The sequence below is a fragment of the Macrobrachium rosenbergii genome, chromosome 25, assembly GCF_040412425.1.
Source record: "Macrobrachium rosenbergii isolate ZJJX-2024 chromosome 25, ASM4041242v1, whole genome shotgun sequence".
Lineage (NCBI taxonomy): Eukaryota > Metazoa > Arthropoda > Malacostraca > Decapoda > Palaemonidae > Macrobrachium > Macrobrachium rosenbergii.
Window position 1 is genome coordinate 37,656,437 of NC_089765.1, and position 24,005 is coordinate 37,680,441.

A 24,005-nucleotide genomic window follows, 5' to 3' on the forward strand; every position below is an offset into this window, starting at 1 on the left:
ATAAAGAAGCAGAATCCAGATTTTGACTTTCACCTATGAAATGACAAATATAGGCGAGCTGTTAGCATGCACCTCCAATGAAGAGAAGTCCGCAATAACGAAAATAGAAAAAGTCTTCTACAAAATAAATGCAGCTGAAGCAGCAATAATATTCAATAGAACTTATTATTATTATTTAAACATTAGTACTTAATATTAGGTAAATCATTTATTTATCATACAAAACAAATAAACATACCATAAAAATTCTCTCATCTCAGTAAGAGAGAGAACTGAGATAGGAAGACAGAGGGAGAGAGAGAGAATTATTATCTTTATTATTTATTGTTATTATTTAATCTTATTAAACTTAATATTATTTGGAAATTAATACTGTAAATTATTATATCATGAAAATGTTCCCCCTAAAAATGGATGTTGCCACAATGTGATAAAATCAATTCTCTCTCTCTCTCTCTCTCTCTCTCTCTCTCTCTCTCTCTCTCTCTCTCTCTCTCTCGCCAAAGGGTAGAATGTGAGTAGATAGATACTTAGTTCAGCCCTCTCTCTCTCTCTCTCTCTCTCTCTCTCTCTCTCTCTCTCTCTCTCTCTCTCTCTCTCTCTCTCTCTCAGGCAAAGATACTGGTAATTTTGAGTCCATATGCACTCTGTTTGTGTGTTCATTGTGTTTAAAAAATGCGTAGTAAAGGTAATACATCTTTGGAGGACAAAACACAAATTTTTTTGCCAGATGCTTAAAGAGAGATGGATTAACATTCCTTGAGAAATTAAAGAGATAAGAGGTAATCTCTCTCTCTCTCTCTCTCTCTCTCTCTCTCTCTCTCTCTCTCTCTCTCTCTCTCTCTCTCTTTTGCCCATGCCAGCACAAGGGTTAGGAGTATGTATGTATGTATTTTTAAGGGTACTAATGTTTAAGATGACTTTGAATATTAATAATATAATTTCAAAGATTAGTACAATTTAATTAGTACAATAATAATTTAAGGTATATTTGATGTAGGATGATACTTTATATATATGTCTGGTATTTGACCTTTCAAGATAGGCAGTTACAAGCATTTTCAGAGTGGGGTTGTAAGTGCTCATGGATATTAACTATTCTTGTGGGGGAGGACTGGAGCGCATCCCCCACAAATACGCGGGGTTTACTGTAGTGCTGGCTTGTGTCAAGTCCGTCTCTTATGTGAGCAGATATGTTGTAGCAACATCTTTGGCCGGTGTTTTAGTGTATGCAGCCTACTGGATGTATTAGTTAATCTTGCTAGGATATTGTATAGTTCATACTTTTTAAAGTATAGTTGTAACCAGAATAAAAATTGTAGACATTTTTATCTTGTACCACAGCAATGTGCTTTCTTAATTCAATCTCTAGTATTCTTCTTGATTTTTTTCTCTTCGTTGTATCATAATATGATAAATTGCATGTCTTGGGCTTGCAGAGAAAATCTCTTCACAGTCTGTCAGAATTACAGGGGAAGTGATTGCTGAAGAAATAAGTTTGCAGGGCCAATGTACCCTGGAATATATTTGAGTGCAGGCAGTCCCCGCTTACCATCAGTTAACAGTGATCTGGTTTTGCGGCTTGTCTAGCGACGCCGTTAACTGGATTTTCGGTGCCACTCTCTGGTTAGTGGGGCCGATCTCCAGTTGGTGGCACCGATCAGTTAGTGGTACCGATCTCCAGTTAGCAGCGTCGATCTCCAGTTATCGACACCAATCTCCCGTTAGCGACGCCGATCTCCAGTTAGCGACGCCAATCTCCAGTTAGCAGAGCTGATCTCCAGTTAGTGGAGCTGATCTCCAGTTAGTGGCACTGATCTCCGGTTAGCAGTGCCGATCTCCAGCTAGCGGCGGCACTGATCTCCAGTTAGCAGTGCCGATCTCCAGCTAGCGGCGGCACTGATCTCCGGTTAGTGATGGTGCTGATCACTGGTTAATGATATCGTTAAGCGGTTGATTAGTGCTATAATCACTGATTTTTGGTTGGCGGCAATTTTCGGTTAGCGGCGCACCCCAGGAACGGAACCCCCTGCCGTTAACCGGGGAATGCCTGTATAGAGCTGTGCATTGTGTAAGGATTAAGAGTAAGGGTGGTAATTAACCCTTAAACGCCGAGCCTCTATTTACAAACGTGTCTGCTGTATGCTGGCGGGGTTTGGGAGTTAGTGCCGAAGTGGAAAGAAAGTTTTTTCAAAAAATCACAGCACGCTTAGTTTTTAAGATTGAGTTCATTTTTGACTCCTTTTTTTTCTCATTGCCTGAAGTTTAGTATGCAACTGTCAGAAATGATAATAAATATCATCATATATACGTATTGGAATATATGACCGCGAAAAAAAAATTTCATATGTAGTTGTATACAGATAGCGCTGTGAGCAAAACGGTTAAAGCTAATGAGATATTTTTTTTTTTTTTATTGTACACTAAATTGTGATGATTTTGGTATATAACAAATTGTAAAACGATCAAAGCAACACAGAGAAAATATCATCACAAAATGATGCATGCATTCGTAATGCGCAGACGTAAAAAAAGGTTTTTTCAAAAATTCACCATAAATCGAAATATTGTGCTAGAGACTTCTCATTTGTTGCAAAATGAAGGTAAATGATTGAATGTTACTAGACTGTAAGAGTTTTAGCTTACAATTGCATTTTTTTTACCATTTCGGTCGAGTCAAAGTTGACCGAAGGTTGAAATTTCGGCACTTATCGTGATTTATATGAAAATATTTCAAAATTGATAAAAGCTACAACCATGAGTTATTTTTTGTTGTATTCTACATGAAATTGCACACATTTTCATGTATAACACTTTATCTAACGCCTAATAGAAAATGGTGCAAAAATTACGACAAGGTGACTAAAGAAATTCTGAGATTTTCAGCAGAGTTAGCGTGCGCAGAGGTAAGAAAAAAGTTTTTTCAAAAATTCACCATAAATCGAAATATTGTACTAGAGACTTCCTGTTTGTTGCAAAATGAATGTAAATGATTGAAGGTTACTAGAATGTAAGAGTTTTAGCTTACAATTGCATTTTTCTACCATTTCGGTCGAGTCAAAGTTGACCGAAGGTTTAAATTTTGGCACTTATCTTGATTTATATGAAAATATTTCAAAACTGATAAAAGCTACAACCATGAGTAATTTTTTGTTGTATTCTACATGAAATTGCACACATTTTCATGTATAACACTTTATGTAATGCCTAATAAAAAACAGTGCAAAAATTACGACAAGGTGACTAAGGAAATTCTGAGATTTTCAGCAGAGTTAGCGCGCGCGGAGGTAAGGAAAAATTTTTTTTCAAAAATTCACCATAAATCGAAGTATTGTGCTAGAGACTTCCTGTTTGTTGCAAAGTGAAGGTAAGTGATTGAATGTTACTAGAATGTAAGAGTTTTAGCTTACAATTGCATTTTTCGACCATTTCAGTCGAGTCAGAGTTGACTGTAGGTTTAAATTTTGGCACTTATCGTGATTTATATGAAAATATTTCAAAACTGATAAAAGCTAGAACCATGAGTTATTTTTTATTTTATTCTACATGACATTGCGCACATTTTCATGTATAACACTTTATGTAACGCCTAATAGAAAACGGTGCAAAAATTACGACAAGGTGACTAAAGAAATTCTGAGATTTTCAGCAGAGTTAGCACGCGCGGAGGTAAGGAAAAAGTTTTTTTCAAAAATTCACCATAAATTGAAGTATTGTGCTATTGACTTCCCATTTGTTGCAAAATGAAGGTAAGTGATTGAATGTTACGAGAATGTAAGAGTTTTAGCTTACAATTGCATTTTTTGACCATTTTGGTTGAGTCAAAGTTGACCGTAGGTTTAAATTTTGGCACTTATCGTGACTTATATGATATTTCAAAATTGATAAAAGCTACAACCATGAGTTCTCTTTTGTTGTATTCTACATGAAATTGCACACATTTTCATGTATAACACTTTATGTAATGTCTAATAGAAAACGGTGTAAAAAATTATGAGGTGACTAACGAAATTCCGAGATTTTCAGCAGAGTTAGCGTGCGCCGAGGGAAGGAAAAAGTTTTTTTCAAAAACTCACCATAAATTGAAATATTGTGCTAGAGACTTCCCGTTTGTTGCAAAATGAAGGTATATGATTGAATACCACTAGAATGTTAGATTTTTTGCTTAAAAAAGATATCCAAATATATATATATATATATATATATATATATATATATACTGTATATATATATATATATATATATATATATATATATATATATATATATATATATATATATATATATATATATATATATATATATATATATATATATATATATATATATATATATATATATATATATATATATATATATATATGAATGTCTTTTCCTGTAATACCACAGGGTATTATGAATATAAGAAGGCCCATAAAACACTATTTAAACGTTGCAACCATATATTTCGGGCACTTGCTTCTGTGCCCCTGTTCACTGGTAGAATATGGACAGATGAAATGTTACAAGGGTATACAGTCATACCTCGAAATTACGCGAGGTTAGGTTCCGGAGCCCCTCGTGCAAGGTGAATTTTCGCGTAAGTTTGGCATGGTCTTTAAAAATGCAAATAAATGTTTATTTCCGGAGTTTAAGTACTAAATATGACCCTAATCATGCTCCCAAAGTATTAAGCTAACTTTTAAATGAACTAAAGTTAGTGTAATTTTATTTAAAATTTAGCTTATTACCCTTAAAAAAGGAATACAGTAAATGGTTGACATAAAAATTGAGTACTGCACAGTTTCATAATAGCGCATTTACAGTAGGTGCGTACCTATACTAACGTTACCCCTAATTCATGGGATGCCGTTTTCTTTGTCACTTAGAGTAAAAGCCGTTTTCTTTGTGTCACTAGGCAAAACGTCATAGGTCACAGTCAACAAAAGTACAATTCCATAAAATATCGAAAACATGTACATAATGTTCGTAGAAGGTAGTACAGTACAGGTAAAATTCAATCCATTTAAAATTATATACTGTACAGGTAATAACGTACAGAGAAATAATAAGTTGTAAAAGTATGTTTGAGCGCTAACTACGAATGAGAGAGAGAGAGAGAGATACTGTAATAAAGTAACTGTACTGCTTTTGTATCGTATTTATGCGCAAATATATAAATACAAATTTTCCATTCTGATTTTACACCTAAAAACACGAAAACTTAAAAATTAAACACACTTTCTACAGGGGTATCATCTTTGAACGTGCTGTAATTACATGCACATACAGATTGCACCAGCACTTTTCTCCGAGGTGAACAGAGTAATTTTCAAAGAATGACACTTCTACAACTCTTAGTTGCATCTCTGATATTACATTAACGAATTCATCTTATCAAATGAGCGCGACTGAACAACCTCATCTCAAGGTCATGTAAAGTCCTTGTGACAAAGACTTTGTAAATGGACATAATACTTGTATGATATTTATGTACAGAAATATAAATATAAATTTTCCATATCAATTTTACAGTTAAAAGCATGAAAACTTATAAATGTACTTCAAACATTAAACAAGCATTTTCTGCAGGGGTATCATCTTTGAAAAGTGCAGTAACTTTGCAAATGGGTATCACATCTTGTAAAAGTACACTAACTGAATGTGCTGAAATTACCTTTGCATCATATTTATGCATGTACAAAAATAAAAATAATACATTTTTGATACAGATTTTACACATGAAAGCATGAAATGCATTTTTCACTGATTTTACACATGAAAGCATGAAATGCATTTTTCATAGAGATTTTACACATAAAAGCATGAAATGCATTTTTCATACAGATTTTACACATAAAAGAATGAAATGCATTTTTCATACAGATTTTACACATAAAAGCATGAAAACTTGTAAATTACTTCAAAAATTAAACACCCACTTCTGCAGGGTTTCTCGAGAATTTCGTGTGTCTGTGAAAAAATCGGTATGCCCATTAGTTAGGTTCCAGTGAAAAGTTTGTGTGTGTGTGAATTCACGCATCTCGAATCGTGTAAGATCGAAGTATTACTGTATATACAAAGCATATATGGGTGTGGCATGAAGATGGTATGCAGGTGACCGTTTCCTAAGAAGGAGAATGACTAATTCCCTAGTGGTTTTTGGCCTCATTAACTCCCGTTTGGCGACGATTCTGGAGGTCGTGTTTCCTGGGCCATCTTCTTCAGGAGCGGTCTGAGGATTAAAGCGTCGATGTCGTCCGATTTCCAATGTCCTCCTGACAAGTTCATATTGTTGGTTTGATTGATGATAGCAGATTCCAGCATCTTTCTTTTGTATGGACAGCTACTTTTGAAAACCAGCTCCGCCCCACTCCAGTTTATGACATGTCCTGTATTTCTATATGTAGGAAAATCCCCGAACTCTCTGAAGCGTAACATACTGATCTTTTGTGCTCTGTTATTCTTTGCGAGAGCGATCTACCTGTCTCTCCCACGTAAATGTCATTACAATTGATACACGGTATCTTGTAAACTCCGGCTTCTTCCCCTTTGTTATTTAAGTATACGTTAATGAGCGAACTCCCGATGAATTTGGGATAATGGAAAATGAAGGGATTGTTAGACCTGAGTTGTTCGGTGGCTTTTTGGATGTTTTCGTCGTACGGAAGCTTTATTTTGTTGTTGAAATCTATTTGTCTGTTGTGAGTGGGACCTCTATATTATATTTTATTTGCTTTGTTAACCCTTTAACGCCGAAGCCCTACTTACTAAAATGTCTCCGTATGCGTGGCGTTCGGTGAGTTAGCGCCCGAAGCGGAAAAAGTTTTTTCAAAAATCACAGCACGCTTAGTTTTTAAGATTAAGAGTTCATTTTTGACTCTTTTTTTGTCATTGCCTGAAGTTTAGTATGCAACCATCAGAAATGAAAAAAATATCATTATCATATATAAATATTGGAATATATGACAGCGAAAAAAAAATTCGTATATAATTGTATACAAATCGCTGTAAGCAAAAGCGGTTAAAGCTAATGAGTTAATTTTTTTAGTTGTATTGTACACTAAATTGCGATGATTTTGGTATATAGCAAATTTTAAAACGAACAAAAGCAACACAGAAAATATTATCACAAAATGATGCATGAATTAAAGCAACGCGGACGTAAAAAATGGTTTTTAAATATTCACCATAAATCGAAATATTGTGCTAGAGGCTTCCCATTTGTTGAAAAATGAAGCTAATTGATTGAATATTACTAGGCTGTAAGTGTTTTAGCTTACAATTGCAGTTTTCGACCATTTCGGTCGAGTTAAAGTTGACCAAAAGTCGAATTTTTTCTATTTATCGTGATTTATATGGAAATATTTCAAAACTGATAAAAGCTACAACCATGAGTTATTTTTTGTTGTATTGTACATGAAATTGCCCACATTTTCATATATAAAACTTTATGTAACGACTAATTTAAAGTGGTGCAAATATTACGACAACGAGACAAAAGAATTTCTGAGATGTTCGGCCGAGTTACCGCGCAGATGTAAGGAAAATGTTTTTTTTTTAAATTCACCATAAATCGAAATATTGTGCTAGAGACTTCCAATTTATTGCAAAATGAAGTTAAACGATTGAATATTACTAGAATGTAAGAGTTTTAGCTTACAATTGCGTTTTTTGACCATTTCGGTTGAGTTAAAGTTGACCGAAGGTTGAAATTTTGGCAGTTATCGTGATTTATGTGAAAATATTTCAAAACTGATAAAAGCTACAACCATGAGCTATTTTCTGTTGTATTCTACATGAAATTGCGCACATTTTCATATATAAAAGTTTACGTAACAACTAATGTAAAACGATGCAAACATTACGACAACATGACGAAAGAATTTCTCAGATGTTCGGCCGATTTACCGCGCGCAGACGTTAGGAAAAAAATTTTTTTTTTTTTTTCAGAAATTCACCGTAAATCGAAATATTGTGCTAGAGACTTCCAGTTTGTTGCAAAATGAAGGTACATGATTGAATATTACTAGAATGTAAGAGTTTTAGCTTATAATTGCGTTTTTACCATTTGGTCGAGTTAAAGTTGACCAAAGCTTGAAATTTTGGCAGTTATCGTGATTTATTTGAAAATATTTCAAAACTGATGAAAGCTACAACCATGAGTTATTTTCTGTTGTATTCTACATGAAATTGCACACATTTCCATATATAAAACTTTATGCAACGAATAATATAAAACAGTGCAAACATTACGACAACGTGACGAAAGAATTTCTGGCGCGGACGTAAGGAAAAAGTTTTTTTCAAAAATTCACCATAAATTGAAATATTGTGCTAGAGACTTCCAATTGGTTGCAAAATGAAGGTAAATGATTGAATATTACTAGATCGTAAGAGTTTTAGCTTAAAATTGCGTTTTTTGACCATTTCGGTCGAGTCAAAGTTGACCGAAGGTTGAAATTTTGGCAGTTATCGTGGTTTATATGAAAATATTTCCAAACTGATAAAAGCTACAACCATGGGTTGTATTTTGCTGTATTGTACATGAAATTGCGCACATTTTCATATATAAAACTTTATGTAACGGCTAATATAGAACAGTGCAAAAATTACGACAAAATGACAAAAGAATATATGAAATTTTCGGCTGAGTTACCTGCCCGTGCGTAAGAAAAAAGTTTTTTCAAAAATTCACCATAAATCAAAATATTGTGCTGGAGACTTCCAATTTGTTGCAAAATGAAGGTACATGATTGAATGTTACTAGAATGTAAGAGTTTTAGCTTACAATTGCGTTTTTCGACCATTTCGGTCGAGTCAAAGTTGACCGAAGGTTGAAATTTTTTGTAGTCGACGTATGGTACGTCCACTCGGCACCCAACAGACAATTTTAGTCGACGTATGATACGTCCAATAGGCGTTTAAGGGTTAATAGCCCTCTCGGTAATGTGTGGTGGATAGAGCAGTTGCGTTAGGTGTTGGCAGATCGTGTTGAATTCTTTGTCTAGGTACCCATTTGAACATATCCTATGTCCTCTGAGGAATAAGTTGCACCTTACCATGATCTTTACGGAGATGTCGTGGTAGGTTAAGAAATGAATGTAGGAAACAGCGAAGGTGGGTTTTCTATATACTGTAAATGCATATCTGTTCTGTTCTCTTATGATCAGTACATCTAAGAGAACAGAACAGTAACGGCGCGCGTCTCCTCCTCCACCTGTACCTTGTCATGTCGAGAGGAAAAAAATGCAAGACTCCTCAATGGAGGAGGGAGAAACCAAGAATAGAACGAAGAGTCAGGATTATGAGTGAGTATTCTGCATTGATTTTATATTTAATTTTATATTTATTACAAGTTTTTATATACAGTGACCCCTCGTTTATTGCGGGAGATAGGTTCCAAGACCATCCGCGATAATTGAAATTCATGCAAATGCAACAGCATATTTATTTATTTAATGAAGTAGCGACCTTGTATTTATTTCATTATTTACTATATACATATATATTTAAAGGCTTTATAAACCCTCCCCACACTCTTATAAACCTTTCCCACACTATTAGCCTTTCCCACACTGTTATAAACACTTCCTATGCACTTAAACACTGTATTACTATTTTGATCTGTTATCACCGTAATATGCATAAACAAAAAAAAGATCGACCAATATTTGTAATGTTTACGTTCTGAGAATCAGCTGACTGAAGCTGCTCACTACTACCGAAAGAATTAGGAAAATAATTTTTTAGTTGCTAAAAGAAACAAATTTATCAATGAAATTATTTTTAATTGTGTACATAAAAGTTTATGATACAGTAATTCATATTTCATTGAGAGAGAGAGAGAGAGAGAGAATTGGTGTGTACAGCACAGTAGCTTGGGACAAGACTAAGTCTTGACTTGACAAGCTGGGGATGAGAGAGTATACAGTATCCTTGAGTTGCTTACGTATGAAATTCGGATTTTAATTATTTTTACAGTGATTAAAGATGAAACATCAACAGTGATAAGATATTCTCTTGTGTACCAATCACGTGCCTTGTCCGAGTGCCCGTGGGTATATACGAAGGTTCCAGTCCTTGCACGTCGGTCTCGCAAGCCGTTCTTCTCGCGTAACATGATGAAACCTCGCTGTTTTCCGCAATATGGCTGCCGATATGGCGGTACTTTTTAATTTTAATTTTTCGATGAATATTTCTGAAAAATCCGTGATGCAATGAAGCCGGCAAAGTTGAAGCGCGATGTGGAGAGGGATCACTGTATCTGTATTTATTGGTGTTTTGTATATTATTTTTTTATGCCAAAAAAGTTTTTCACCTGCATTCCTTTTAGTTATGTATTCATACCAAAATAAAACAATATATATATATATATATATATATATATATATATATATATATATATATATATATATATATATATATATATATATATATATATATATATATATATATATATATATGGGTATTTCTGAGTCCAGCCCGTGTCAGCCGGTGAAATTCCATTCATGCATGAATTTCTATGTATAAATTACTAGATATACCAGAGAAAAAAGAGCTTTCAGGAATGCTGGGGTTACTACCCCAGATCGGCGTCTTCTCCAAGGAAGACGTCGGTATAACCAAGGGTGAGTGAAAGGATCACAACCACGGAGCTACACTCGAAAGATATCCCTATGTTAAAACCCCGAAGAGAGCGGTGAGCCGTTACAGCTCCCACACACAGACGCCCATGGACCGGCGACACCAGCGCCACCTACTTCATTCCATTTTCTAGCACGTGACTGTTGCCAGCAAAATTTTTGTGCTTGTGCCCTTTGGATTTATTTCAACTGTTTCGACATGTCCTCAAGCAGTTTTACCATCTCCAAGTTAAGTACCATCTTATTGTGGGGTTTTTTCAATAAGTGTGGCTGAATTTGTCTCTTTTTTTCACAATTATGAGATCGTTGTTATGACACCACGGCGTCCCCTAGCCAGCCATGTCGACCGTGAGGTGACCCCCTCAGTTTTTTCTGTCGGGGTTGTCTCCTTGTCGTTATATTCTTATCTGTTCCCCCGGTTCTCCTCCTGGCGGGTTTCCTGCGGTGGCTTCATTGGTGTTTTATTAGATTCTCGATGAACCCATACGAGTCCCTATTAGGTCCCTGTCATACCCCGCTTAGGTCTCCCCCCAGGTTGAGTTCCTAGTTGGTATTAACTTATTATTAATATTAATATTATTATTATTATTATTATTATTATTATTATTATTATTATTGGCGTTGGTGCTTTTATATATATTATTTTGTCACCGCTTCGAGGTAGCGGCAGCTTTAGGACTAGCCGCTCCTCCGAGGTAGGCTACGCACCTCGCATGAGCACATTATTCTTAGAAATTATTCTTAGAATTATTCTTATGTTATTGTGTGATGGTTTTTTATGTAATGTGTGGGCCTTTTTCCCTTGCCTATCATGTTAGGCTCGTATTGCTTCCTTGTCCTCTCGCCCCCTTATAGGTTAGGTGTGGAGTGGTCCATCGGGTCGAGGGAGTTTTGTTGCTGTTTCCTCTGTGGCCGTTTTGGGGGTGGCAGAGTGAGCCCCTTTGTTCTCCCCCTTCTTTTCGAAGGAGTAGAGTTCATTGGGTGTGTCTCCTCTAGGCTATTCACCTTTTTTGCCCCCCACTTTTCGGTCCCGGTTGGTTCTCGGCACAGAATTTCTCTCCCTGTTTTCCCTTCCTCCACCCTTCCCGTACTCCTTCCGTTAGCCTAGGCTAGGCCTAGTTCGGATATCCATTTAGACTTTGCCTAGTCAGGAGTTGGGCGTTGAGTTCTTGGTCGCATCCCTTCCCTCTGGAGTAGGCTCGTCCTACCAAGTTTATTTTATATTCTTGGCGTGGCGTGTGCTTGCAGTCGAGCGGGTGAATCATTTCCCTTGTCTCCTGTTTTCACTCTCATAGCCTACTCCCCACCACCCTCCCCCCCCCACCAGCTCTTGCTCTACTCGTGCGGGTGACGCTAGATGGCGTTTTCTCCGAGTTGGGGACTCCCTCTGGTGGAGAGATTCGCTCCCTCCCAGAACCAGCCCCCGGCAGCGCTGTGTTTGTTTCGATGTTTCGTTTACTTGCTCCGATTCGAGCGGTTTCGAACATTCTCTACTGAATCTTATTCACTCTCCGTCGGGTTGCTTGGTTGGGTTGTTGACATCTGCTCCGGCTTATGTTATATACTTGGCCTATCATGACGAGCATCTCACCCACCGTGTTTCACTGGCGGGAGGTTCGAGAGAGGGGAGTCATGAGATAAGAGGATTCCTCTGGTATCCGGTGGGATTTCTCATTTTACCATCACTTGTATATTATTTTACCTGAATATTATATTTATATTTAGTTTATCTGGCGGAGTGAGCATCTCACTCCGCCACTGTTCTTATTTTATATATGTTTTGAGTCCGGTGCTCCACCCTGGGGTTCCGCCGTCCTTTTTGCTGGCAGCCCTTGTGGTGGGTCCCTGTTGTCTCAAACCTTTCATTCCACCGGAGTATTCCGGGGACTGGAAGTATCTTGCCTCCCACTCTTTAATTTATGGCTTGATGGTCTCATCCTTGACGAGGGGTTTTCTCTCACCGGACATTCGGTTGTAGCTGAAATACCCTGGCCTTCCAGCTTTAGGTTACTTAATAGTGGTAGGTTCATCTTACTTTACACTTACAGACTGTTCGTTGTGAGGAGCCGGGTGCACCGCCGCTTCAGCAGCCCTATGGACACGTGGTGTGCGGACCCACGCTGGTTGTGCGGTCGGTTAGATGACCTGATTGTCTGGCACCCAGACGGCTGTGAGGTTTGCTTAGCTCTGTGTGCTGGCATCCAGGACGAAAGTCGGTAAGATATAGTTTTTCTTATTACGCTCCTCATATCGATGTAGTGTTTATATGGTTTTGAACCGTCTTTTCGTTCAACCCGAATTGTCTGTTCTCTTACAGGCGGACGAGTCCTCCAAGAAGACTCCTCTTGAGTCTCTCCAGCGCTGAGTGGCTGGGTTGGGAGAAATTTCCGTCGGGGAAGCCTTATGTCCTCGACGCCAGTTGAGGACCTGCTTTACCCGGCGCCCGGGTGGCGGCTGCAGTGCCGGAAGAACTAGCCACCCCATCATCCAGCAGATCCGGGATGCGACCCAGCCACCCCAAGAGGACATCCTGTACGCGGAGGTATCGGAGGACGTCGCTGCGTTAGACCTGGACCTGGAGCCAATGAATACCGAACAGGACCAGGTGGTAAGTAGCGAGGTAAGTGAGGTTGCAGGGGCGGGCCCCCTTTTTGACTCCCCATCTTCATCTATCTCTTCGTTTGCAGGTTTTGTAAAGTCTTCCACCTTGGGTGACAGGGCTCCATCAGCTGTCCCCAAGCTGAAGTTGAAGACTTCACGGAAGGCGAAGGGCTTTAAGTCCTCGTCTTCCAGGAAAGCCTCGCCTTTCCCCCCGTCGAAGGCTAAGGTCTCCACACCTGTAGCCTCCGGGAGCAAACCTGGTACCTCCGGCAAAGGCACGAGTAAGAGGGCATCAAAACCAAGCCCTCCTCGCCAGCCTGCCTTTGATCCGGAGGCGTTTGCAAATCAACTATTCGAGAGGTTCTCGGTGGAGGTTGAGTCGAAGTTTACTCAGATCTCCGAAAAACTTACCAGCCATGATAATATACTGGCGGGGATGGCTCGCCCTGGCGGAGTCGAACCGCAGTATACTATTCCGGATACGGCTGATCTCCCTCCCTTTGACGTCGGGAACCCTTGGCGTTTCGCCCTCCGTGCTATTCAATACGAGGGTACTTTAACTGTGGAAGGTCTTGGCACGAGACGGTTGGAAGAGCTTGAGTTCTTTCCCGCCGATCTCCTGCCCCTTATCCAGGCCGTTAGGCTGACGGAAGAAGCCTGGGTGCGCTCAGACAAGGTTCCTAGAGACAGTGATCTTCCCTAGGGACCAAGCTCAGTCGGCTCTCCTGCGCACTCTGACGGAGTGGCAGGCAGACAATACCAAACTTACACCTTTCAAGGGCAACACTCTGTTTTTAGAATCAGACAGAGATTCTACTCTCAGACAATATGACTCAGCAGTCAAAAAACTGGCCTCCTTTTTGAAGACATCTGAAGCCCAAACCATGACTACTAACCTAGCAGTTACCTTCTTTAGATCATTGTTTGAAAAAGGCCTTGCCCCGGCCACTATTACCACAGCTAAGTCAGCCCTGAAGAAGGTATTCTTATATGGTTTCAAAATTGACCTTACAGATTCCTACTTTTCATCTATTCCTAGAGCATGCGCTCGTCTGAGACCCGTATCACGCCCACAGTCTGTTACGTGGTTCCTCAATGATGTTCTTAAGCTAGCATCTGAGATTGACAACTCTCAATGCACTTATTTGGATCTGTTAAGGAAAACTTTATTTCTGATTAGCTTGGCTTCAGGTGCCAGAATCTCAGAGCTGTCGGCTCTCTCTAGAGGTGATGATTTTGTTAGTTTCCTCCCGACCGGAGAAGCCCTCCTTTCTCCTGATCCTAGATTTTTAGCTAAAAATGAGACCCTCAAGACAGGTGGTCTCCTTGGAAGGTGGTGCCCCTTCCACAGGACCGGTCTTTATGCCCAGTTTATACCTTAAAGTCTTACCTTTTAAGAACTCCACAGTGTAAGTCGGGCCCTCTCTTTATCAGGGAGAAAGGTGGTACTCTTTCGTTAAATGCAATAAGACAACAAATTTTGTATTTCATTAAACAAGCTAACCCGGATTCAGTTCCTAAGGTTCATGATATTCGCGCAGTAGCTACTTCCACTAATTACTTTCATAATATGGATTTCTCAGAACTTACCAAATACACGGGTTGGAAATCACCTCTAGTGTTTAAACGCCACTATTTAAAATCACTCGAAGCCCTGAAATTTTCTACAGTGGCTGTGGGGAGTGTCATTTCCCCACCTTAATTAACCATCATCCTTTATCCTTCCCCTACCCCCCCGCCCACCTGCCTCATTTACTTCTCTGCTTGCCCTTCTGGTTGATCATGCCTCACTGCCTTGCTCCTCATATTGATATTATTATTGTCTTTGTTATAATTGGAAACTGTAATTTGACATGTTATGATTCTGGATTGTCTTTGGGGTACTGGGCGGTTTTTATTTTGCTCCATGTACCCCATATATATATATATATATTTTCCCCATGTTGTAAATGTCTTTCTCGTGTGTAGCTATAAGGTTATATTTACTCTTTAGTCTAAGTATTTTTGAATATATATTCTGCCTTTATAGTCTTAAGTATTTTTTATGTATTTCCCTGCCATGTTGTTGGCTATATTGACTTCTACTCTAATTTTAAGGTTGTTTACTGTACTTTTCGAATTAATATTCACTTTTTCATGTGAGAGATATCCTTATTAAAACCATTTTCATAGCTTGTGTTTTTCTTCAGGTTACCTTGTTTCCTCAAACAGCCGAGTTGGCAGTCTTGGCATGATTCTCTATCACTATTTCACCACCGCTGACACGGGGCTGGACTCAGAAAAGGGATTTTGACAAAGGAAAAATCTATTTCTGAGGAAGGCCCGTGTCACCCGGTGACCCCCCCCAAAGTGGCTTCTGCTCCCCCCTACTTGCACATGCCAACCCTGGGGATGGTGCTAGCCTGGAATGAAGTAGGTGGCGCTGGTGTCGCCGGTCTGGCGGGCGTCTGTGTATGGGAGCTGTAACGGCTCACCGCTCTCTTCCGGGGGTTTTAACTTAGGGATATCTTTCGAGTGTAGCTCCGTGGTTGTGATCCTTTCACTCACCCTTGGTTATACAGACGTCTTCCTTGGAGAAGACGCTCGATCTGGGGGTAGTAACCCCAGCATTCCTGAAAGCTCTTTTTTCTCTGGTATATCTAGCAATTTATACCTAGAAATTCGTGCATGAATGGAATTTCACCGGGTGACACAGGGCCTTCCTCAGAAATAGATTTTTCCTTTGTCAAAATCCCTTTTTTTGGTAAGCAAAAAATCTAACAATCTAGTGATATTCAATCATTTACCTTCATTTTGCAACAAACGGGAAGCCTCTAGCACAATATTTTGATTTATGGTGAATTTTTGAAAAAAACATTTTCCTTCCCTCTGCGCAGGCTAACTGCTGAAAATCTCAGAATTTCTTTAGTCACCTTGTCATAATTTTTTGCACCGTTTTCTACTAGGCGTTACATAAAGTGTTATACATAAAAATGTGTGCAATTTCATGTAGAATACAACAAAAAATAACTCTTGGTTCTAGCTTTTATCAGTTTTGAAATATTTTCATATAAATCACGATAAGTGCCAATATTTCAACCTTTGGTCAACTTTGACTCGACCGAAATGGTCGAAAAATGCAATTGTAAGCTAAAACTCTTACATTCTAGTAACGTTCAATCATTTACCTTCATTTTGCAACAAACGGGAATTCTCTAGCACAATATTTCGATTTATGGTGAATTCTTGAAAAAAACTTTTTCCTTCCCTCTGCGCGGGCTAACTCTGCTGAAAATCTCAGAATTTCTTTAATCACCTTGTCGTAATTTTTTGCACCGTTTTCTATTAGGCGTTACATAAAGTGTTATATATGAAAATGTGTGCAATTTCATGTAGAATACAACAAAAAATAACTCATGGTTCTAGCTTTTATCAATTTTGAAATATTTTCATATAAATCACGATAAGTGCCAATATTTCAACCTTTGGTCAACTTTGACTCAACCGAAATGGTCGAAAAATGCAATTGTAAGCTAAAACTCTTACATTCTAGTAATATCCAATCATTTACCTTCATTTTGCAACAAACGAGAAGTCTCTAGCACAATATTTCGATTTATGGTGAATTTTTGAAAAAAACTTTTTTTACATCCGCATGTAACAAATTCATGCATCATTTTGTGATAATATTTTCTCTGTGTTGCTTTGATAGTTTTACAATATGTTATATACCAAAATCATCGCAATTTAGTGTACAATACAACGAAAAAAAAATAACTTAGCTTTAACCGTTTTGCTCACAGCGCGATTTGTATACAATTATATATGAAATTTTTTTTCGTGCTGTCATATATTCCAATATTTATATATGATGATATTTTTTTCATTTCTGATGGTTGCATACTAAACTTCAATCAATGACAAAAAAGGAGCCAAAAATGAACTCTTAATCTTAAAAAGTAAGCGTGCTGTGATTTTTTGAAAAAAACTTTTTTTCCGCTTCAGCGCTAACTTCCAAACCTCGCCGGCATACGGCAGACACTTTTGTAAATAGAGGCCCGGCGATTAAGGGTTAATAACACTATAATAAAAATAGATGAATGGACCTCATCTATAGCTCTAATTTTCTATACAAAAGACTCAAGCAGTAATGTTTTATGAAAATAGAAAGTGGAAAAAAGGTGAAGAAATAGATTTAAAAATCAGAAATCATTCCATACCAATTGGCCAAACAGCAAAATTTTTGGGATTAGTATTCGATACTCACTTGAACTGGAAAGCCCACATAACATACACAAAATCAAAGTGTAAAAGAGCATTAAACCTAATTCAAAAACTATCGAGCACTACTTGGGGAGCCGATAGACATACCCTTACTGTACTGTATAAAGCAACAGTACTGTCTATCACTGATTATGGAAGTGAAATATATGGCTTGGCATCAGACGCAACTCAGAAAATGTTAGACCCAGTTCATAATGAAGGCCTTAGAATGTGTTCAGGAGCTTTTCAATCATCACCAACATCATCATTACAAGATGATTGTGGTGATATATATATCTCTCTCCCTCTCTCTCTCTCTCTCTCTCTCTCTCTCTCTCTCTCTCTCTCTCTCTCTCTCTCTCTCTCTCTCTCTCTCTCTCTCTCTCCATAGAGAGCTAGCTGTAACAATGAAAAGTGCTGTAAGAGTTCAGACAAATGGTTTTCCAACCAAGAATTATTTGGATTAAGAGATGTGTTTATCAACAATCATCCACCTCCTTTCCCAGTTAGAGCTAGAAGATTGTTTGAGTTGCTAAATATAAATATACAAATACCTTTAATATTAAAATTACCTCCTCGGACAATGAATAAAATGAGAATTTGTACACACTTAAAATATTTATCAAAAAGTTATTCATATACCTCAGAACACCATAGACAACATACAGTAGAACATATAATCCGAAAAGGTCCACATTAAGCAATATACACTTGATGGATCTAAGTCACAATACAGAGTGGGATATGCTGCAGTACCCCAAGGCAAATCATATCAGTTCTCTTTATCAGATAATGCCTCAATATTTACAGCTGAGTTATGTGCAATAGCATCAACCATAAAAACAAAGAAACCTCATTTAATAATTTTGTAAGTTATAGCGACTCCAGAAGCGCTGTGGAAGCCATTCAAAGCTATAATAAAAAAAATAATTTTGTACAATTAATTAAGTTTTCACTCCGTAAATTGTATAATAATGGAAAAAATATTGAAATGTGGTGGATCCCTGCCCATGTAGGGATTAAAGGAAATGAAGAGACTGATAAAGCAGCTAAAGAAGCAGTCCACATGACAAGAGCAAATGTAAACATCCCTATCAGTGACTTTATAAGATATATAAAAACAGTCACTGTAAGTAAATGACAAAATATATGGAATGAAGACCTGAAAATAATAAATTATAACAGATAAAATCCAGTGTTAGAAAACGGAGTTTGTCTTTCAGAGAGAAAGAGACGCATAAGTAATTCTGACGCGTCTTCGAATGGGCCATACTCAAACATTTGACACATGAACACATAATGAACAGTCCATGTGGCCCTCCTCCCAAATGCCCAGATTGCAAAGTGTTAATAGCTTTGAAACATGTATTATGTGAATGTCCAAAATATAACCTGCAGCGATTATCAAATGTTGGAATTTAATAATCGCTGTACCTTTTTAGTCATATATGGAAACATGAGTGTAAATGTATTTATTGTATGATTGTGTACCAGTATGAGAGTGTATGCCTTTGTGCAACTTTTAATTTCATTTTCATTCAATCATCACCATATCAAATGACCTATTTGGTCCCAGTGCTAGGCTTCTAACCTAGACATGCCATTTCATCCAAATCCTTCGGGCCAGCCCTATGAGAGCCGATAGTCAGCTCAGTGATCTGGTTAAACTTTTTTTTTAATAATAACCCCAAATGATAAGAATCAGGTGAAAAAAAAAAACTTTAACAAACATTAAGGGGTTGTAACCAGTCTCTATCGGACTAATAGCTGAATGACCCTATGGGTCCCAGTGCTTGGCTTTATGCCTTAATCGTATATTCCTTTATAAAAAAGTAAGCTGCATTTCTGTAATCTTACTTTTTTATTTTATAAAAAGTACAGTATCTCCAAGTATTTTCATTTAGCAGCTAATAACAATTATGGTACAGTAGTACTTAGTCAGCTATCATTTGGCAATACTGTGTAACATGGCAATGATGATATCAGTAAAACTCAGGCTCCTGATGATTTTGAGAATGTAAATATTACCAAAATGCAAATGGTACATGTTCACAATGTTCGTAGTTTGTAGTATGATATGGTAGTATGTGCAATGTATTGTAATTGGAGTCGGTAAGCAAAACAGTGTTTTATTAAAATTATCATTATTTTAGATACAGCTGTACTATTTTGACTCACAGAATGAGGCTTATGACTGACTCTCTTCCCTCCACAAGAAATTTAGGTTTTTAGAATTTTGGAAAGGTTTTCAAGATTGATTAGTTGAAATATATTTTACGGTCAGCTGTGGAAATATTTTCAGCATATTCTTATTATATAGTACTGTATTTAGAAATAAATTTTTAATGAATTTTTTTTTTTTATACGCAGACTGCAATGAAAGAACTTGGACGACTGAAGCAGATGGCACCACATATGCCCGAGTCTTCAATGACCCGAAATTACTTGGACTTGATTGTTGAACTGCCTTGGTCAGTTTCAGTAAAAGATACCTGCAACATCAGTAAAGCCAGAGCTGATTTGGATGCTGATCATTACGGTTTGGAAAAGGTGAGTTTTCATTCAAAGGTTTAAAAACTTTCTTTAGCAGCATTCACAAATTTCAAGGATGGGGTCCTGATTACACTTAACTTCTCTGGTCAGTATTTCTCCAAAAGAAGCAATGCTAGAACTTAATGAGTAACACCAGGTTTGCTTCTTCGTACTCCAAAGTTGGGTCTTTCACAGGTGCTCATGAAAGGGCATCGGGAATAGTATGCTCCTTACATTTACACTATTTTGTGATAAAAGTAAAAGGAGAGGTCTTTTCTTTCAGACGCTGAAGACAAGGATTCTACAGCATCAAGAGAGTAATCAGTCAGTGCAGTGTTGGTATAAGAGGCTTATACCAGATCTAAATGTGATAGGCTAAGCAAAACCTATGACACTTCTGCACAGCCCATACTGCTCCCAGTAATTCTAATGCAGTCATTGCATAACAAGTTTCCGTATCACTTGGAAAATGAGAACTGCAATCATCTATCTCTATTTTGCTGCAGCAAAGCATATTCAAGTCCTTTTCGGCATGAGGCATCTGTTTGGAATACAGTGGGTGATTTTGAATTGAAATTAGAAAACATTGGAGGAAAGGATGAAGCTGCCTTTAACATTTCAATTGCATTCTGATGATCTTTAGTCCAAAGAAAAGTATTCTTGCACTTAAGAAGAGTATGGAGATCATAAGCTGCTGATGTGACACGGGAAAGAAGTCTGCTGGCTGGTTTACAAGTCCAAGAAATGATCAAAGACCTGTAACATTTGTTGGATTTGGAAAGTCCCTTATATCTTGAACCTTATATCCTGCATGAATACCTTCGTGGTCAACATCATAGCAACAAAATTCAACTTTTTCACTAGCAGATACAAAGTTTTCTGTATTGAAAGTGATACCATTCTGACATAATTGAAGCAGAACTTCCCTAATACACTTAATATGGCTTTCATATGAAGTACTAAAAAAGGTGGTCATCCAAAACTTTAGCGCAGTTGTTTATTTCCTCAGTTGCAAGGTCAAAATGTCTGCAGAACTCATCTCCAGGCAAGAGAAGTCCCATGGGGCCTTGCAAAAATTTAAATCTTCCCCATAGTGTCATAAAAGCAGTTAGCATTTTGGCTTCCTTATCCAGTGGAACTTGGTAGTATCCCCACGTATCCATTGTGGTTAAATAGGTGGATCTTTTATCTTTCAGACACTTGCCTAACAGCATCTCTAGGGGTTGAGAATGGATGAGTTTGGGCAAAGAACATGCTTGTTTAGTTTTGTAAAATCCACTGGGATGTGTATTCCTTTGGCTTCAGGAATAGGATGGCACCATTTAGATGGTTCATCAGTTGATGGCATTATGATTCCTATTGCACCATATTATCTGAAAACATCTAGGTTTTTTCTCTCCAAACTAAAGGAATGGATTGTAGAGTTTGCTGCTGAAATGGTTACACCCCATGTCAAAGGTGTATTTTCACTGGAGGCCTAATTATAGCCTTCAGCTGCACTCCACTAAGCAATTCTTTTTGGTCAATCAAAACATCATTGAATTCAGAATTTTGTTTTTCTCTTTCCTCCTGCTTCTTACTAGGCTTGTTATGATTCAGAGAAATACCTGCTGATTAGTAATGACAAAAGTGTCATCTAATTCCTTGAGAACAAGGGTAGCTTTGAAATTACCAAGTAGCTTAACTTAGCTTGATTAGCTGCATGGACATCATCCTAAACAGGAGCCATGAAGCCAGATAATTTTAGTCCAAGCTGTTATAGCTAATTTGGTCCCATAGTGTGATTTCTGCACCACTGTCAGGGCTCATGATCAGATTAGCCAGTTGTTTACTCCTTGGAAAAAGAAATCAAGACTTTTGTTGCTTGCATTTCAAGTTCTTTAGCATGGATATCACTAGTTTAAGTTGGTGAAATGTAAGAAGTTCTTGCTTAGTTTTCCTGGGTAATTTTCAACTGTTCCCCTTACGACAAACTTTACTAAAGCAATTAGGGAATCCACATAAATTACAGTATTTTTTCCAGGCCAGACATTGCTTTTCTCATCTATCTACTTGATCACTACCACCATAGCCATCACATAGCTCCTTTGAGGTAGGTTAAAGTGCTGTGAATGGGATTTGTGTAAAGACATTAGTTTATACTTGGTTAGTTCATAAGTAGCCTTACTTTGGTGTATTAGACCCTCCTCTGTATTGTTAGCTGATTTCTCACTACAGCATAATGCAAATACCTATTAGTGTCAATCTTTTGAAAAGTTTTACATGAGAATTTAACTCTCAAATGGTTGGATGTATAGTTGGTGGGACTGGTAGTTGTGGTAGTCAGAAATTTTTGTCATCACTTCCAGAGTCAATTGACACCTGCTCTCATGTAGATTCTAGAGGGTTCTACCTCACTTATGATAACCCTGAGTTACCAGAGCCTGGTCACCCGACTTTCCAGCCCAAATTTCTCACCCGGATCTTGCACATCTCACTCGGTCTTCACGATGGGATATTCATCAGTTCATTCTTCTTGACTAATATTCAGTTCGGTCATATGTGAATTTTGGGAGTGAGGAAACAAATATAATTTATTCCTACAGTGATACGAACCTTCCCTTTCAAAAATACTAGTTGCAGTATTTTAAAATTTGGTATTTTTCACAAGGCAAAGTTGGATTTTCTCTAACAGATCCATCACCTACATTATGAGTAGATAAAAAGTGAGATGTGTGATTGATTTGTACCCAAAGCTTCAGGTGGTGCAATGCATCAGGCTATTACCGATTATGTCTGCTGTGCAGAAGAGTTCACCATCTCAAGACACATGCTATGAATACAGGCAGGTATGAGTGATGGGTTTGTTTTAAAAAGTAAAATTTGTATTAGAAAAAATTCAGATGTTGCATTACTCTACTGTACTTGGTATCTTTAAGAAAAGAAATATGTTAATTTCAATTGCATTTCAAGGTTGTAAGTCACTTGACTACATGGTTGCTTAATACTGTACTTAAATACTATATATTTTTCAAAGGTCAAGCGTCGAATTTTGGAGTACTTGGCTGTAAGACAACTTCGTGGTGATCTCAAAGGACCAATATTGTGTTTTGTGGGTCCCCCAGGAGTTGGTAAAACAAGTATTGTTAAGTCTATTGCGGTTACACTTGGCCGTCCGTATTATCGGATGTCATTAGGTAAGAATTGTAGACTTTTCAGTTTTAACTTGGAAAGTTTTGCATATTCAGTTTTAAGATATCATTTTTGTAAAACAGAAAAACAAAATGATTTATCACATGATTGCATTCTTTGACCAACTTTGAGCAGTCTCTTCAAATCCACACTAGGGGTACTAGCTCTGCTGCGGGTGGGTACTGCCTAGACCTTGCCTTTTGCAGCATACTGTCTGTTTCCATTTGTATAGCTGTATTTCTCCTACTTTTATCTCTTCCCTTCAGTCTATTTCATCTTGCCTAAGCTGTCTAAAGTCAACTAGATCAGGTCTAGTTTTCACCTTTTATGCAAAAATTTCTCAGGCAAGCCCTTTCAGAGTCTAGGAAGTCTAGTAGTGATAACTTATTATATAAGTACAGCTTACAGTTTGCCTTGTGCAGCATAGGTTAGGTGGTAATAAGCACGCTTTTCTGTGCTCTTTGTCTTCTAGCTAAAGTTTTATTTTTTTTTTTACTTTTCACTTGTCCCCATTTCTTCTCTTCCTATGTAACTGTGGAACTGACTCGGCATTTCCTTGCTCTTAATATTTTACCTTTCCTTTAAGAACCTATCCTTTGGGCCAACTTGTATATGCTTGGCTCACTAATGTGGTCAAATTATCTTTTAATGCTGATGATAGTGTCAAAAACCTAAATGATATAATGTTAACCAAGGTAAAATTAAAGCAGATTACCACTTGTAATCCAGTCATACCCCTGCTATTATGTGTTATTTTTAATATTACTGTATAATTATGGAGTAGTTTGACTAGGCTGTTGAATCACACAAACTCATAAGATTGGCTTGAAGGAT

At 37.6% G+C, this 24,005-nt stretch overlaps 1 protein-coding gene across 6 annotated transcripts in view; it reads left to right on the forward strand.

Moving 5' to 3' along the window:
- LOC136852573 (lon protease homolog 2, peroxisomal-like) overlaps positions 1-24,005 on the forward strand; it is a 186,521-nt gene that overhangs the window by 89,226 nt on the left and 73,290 nt on the right. For all 6 annotated transcript variants that reach the window (XM_067127378.1, XM_067127376.1, XM_067127375.1 and 3 more), the window contains exons 8-9: positions 19,839-20,018; positions 23,017-23,176. In XM_067127378.1, the coding sequence (XP_066983479.1) occupies positions 19,839-20,018; positions 23,017-23,176 (340 nt within the window). The remainder of the gene's footprint in view (positions 1-19,838; positions 20,019-23,016; positions 23,177-24,005) is intronic.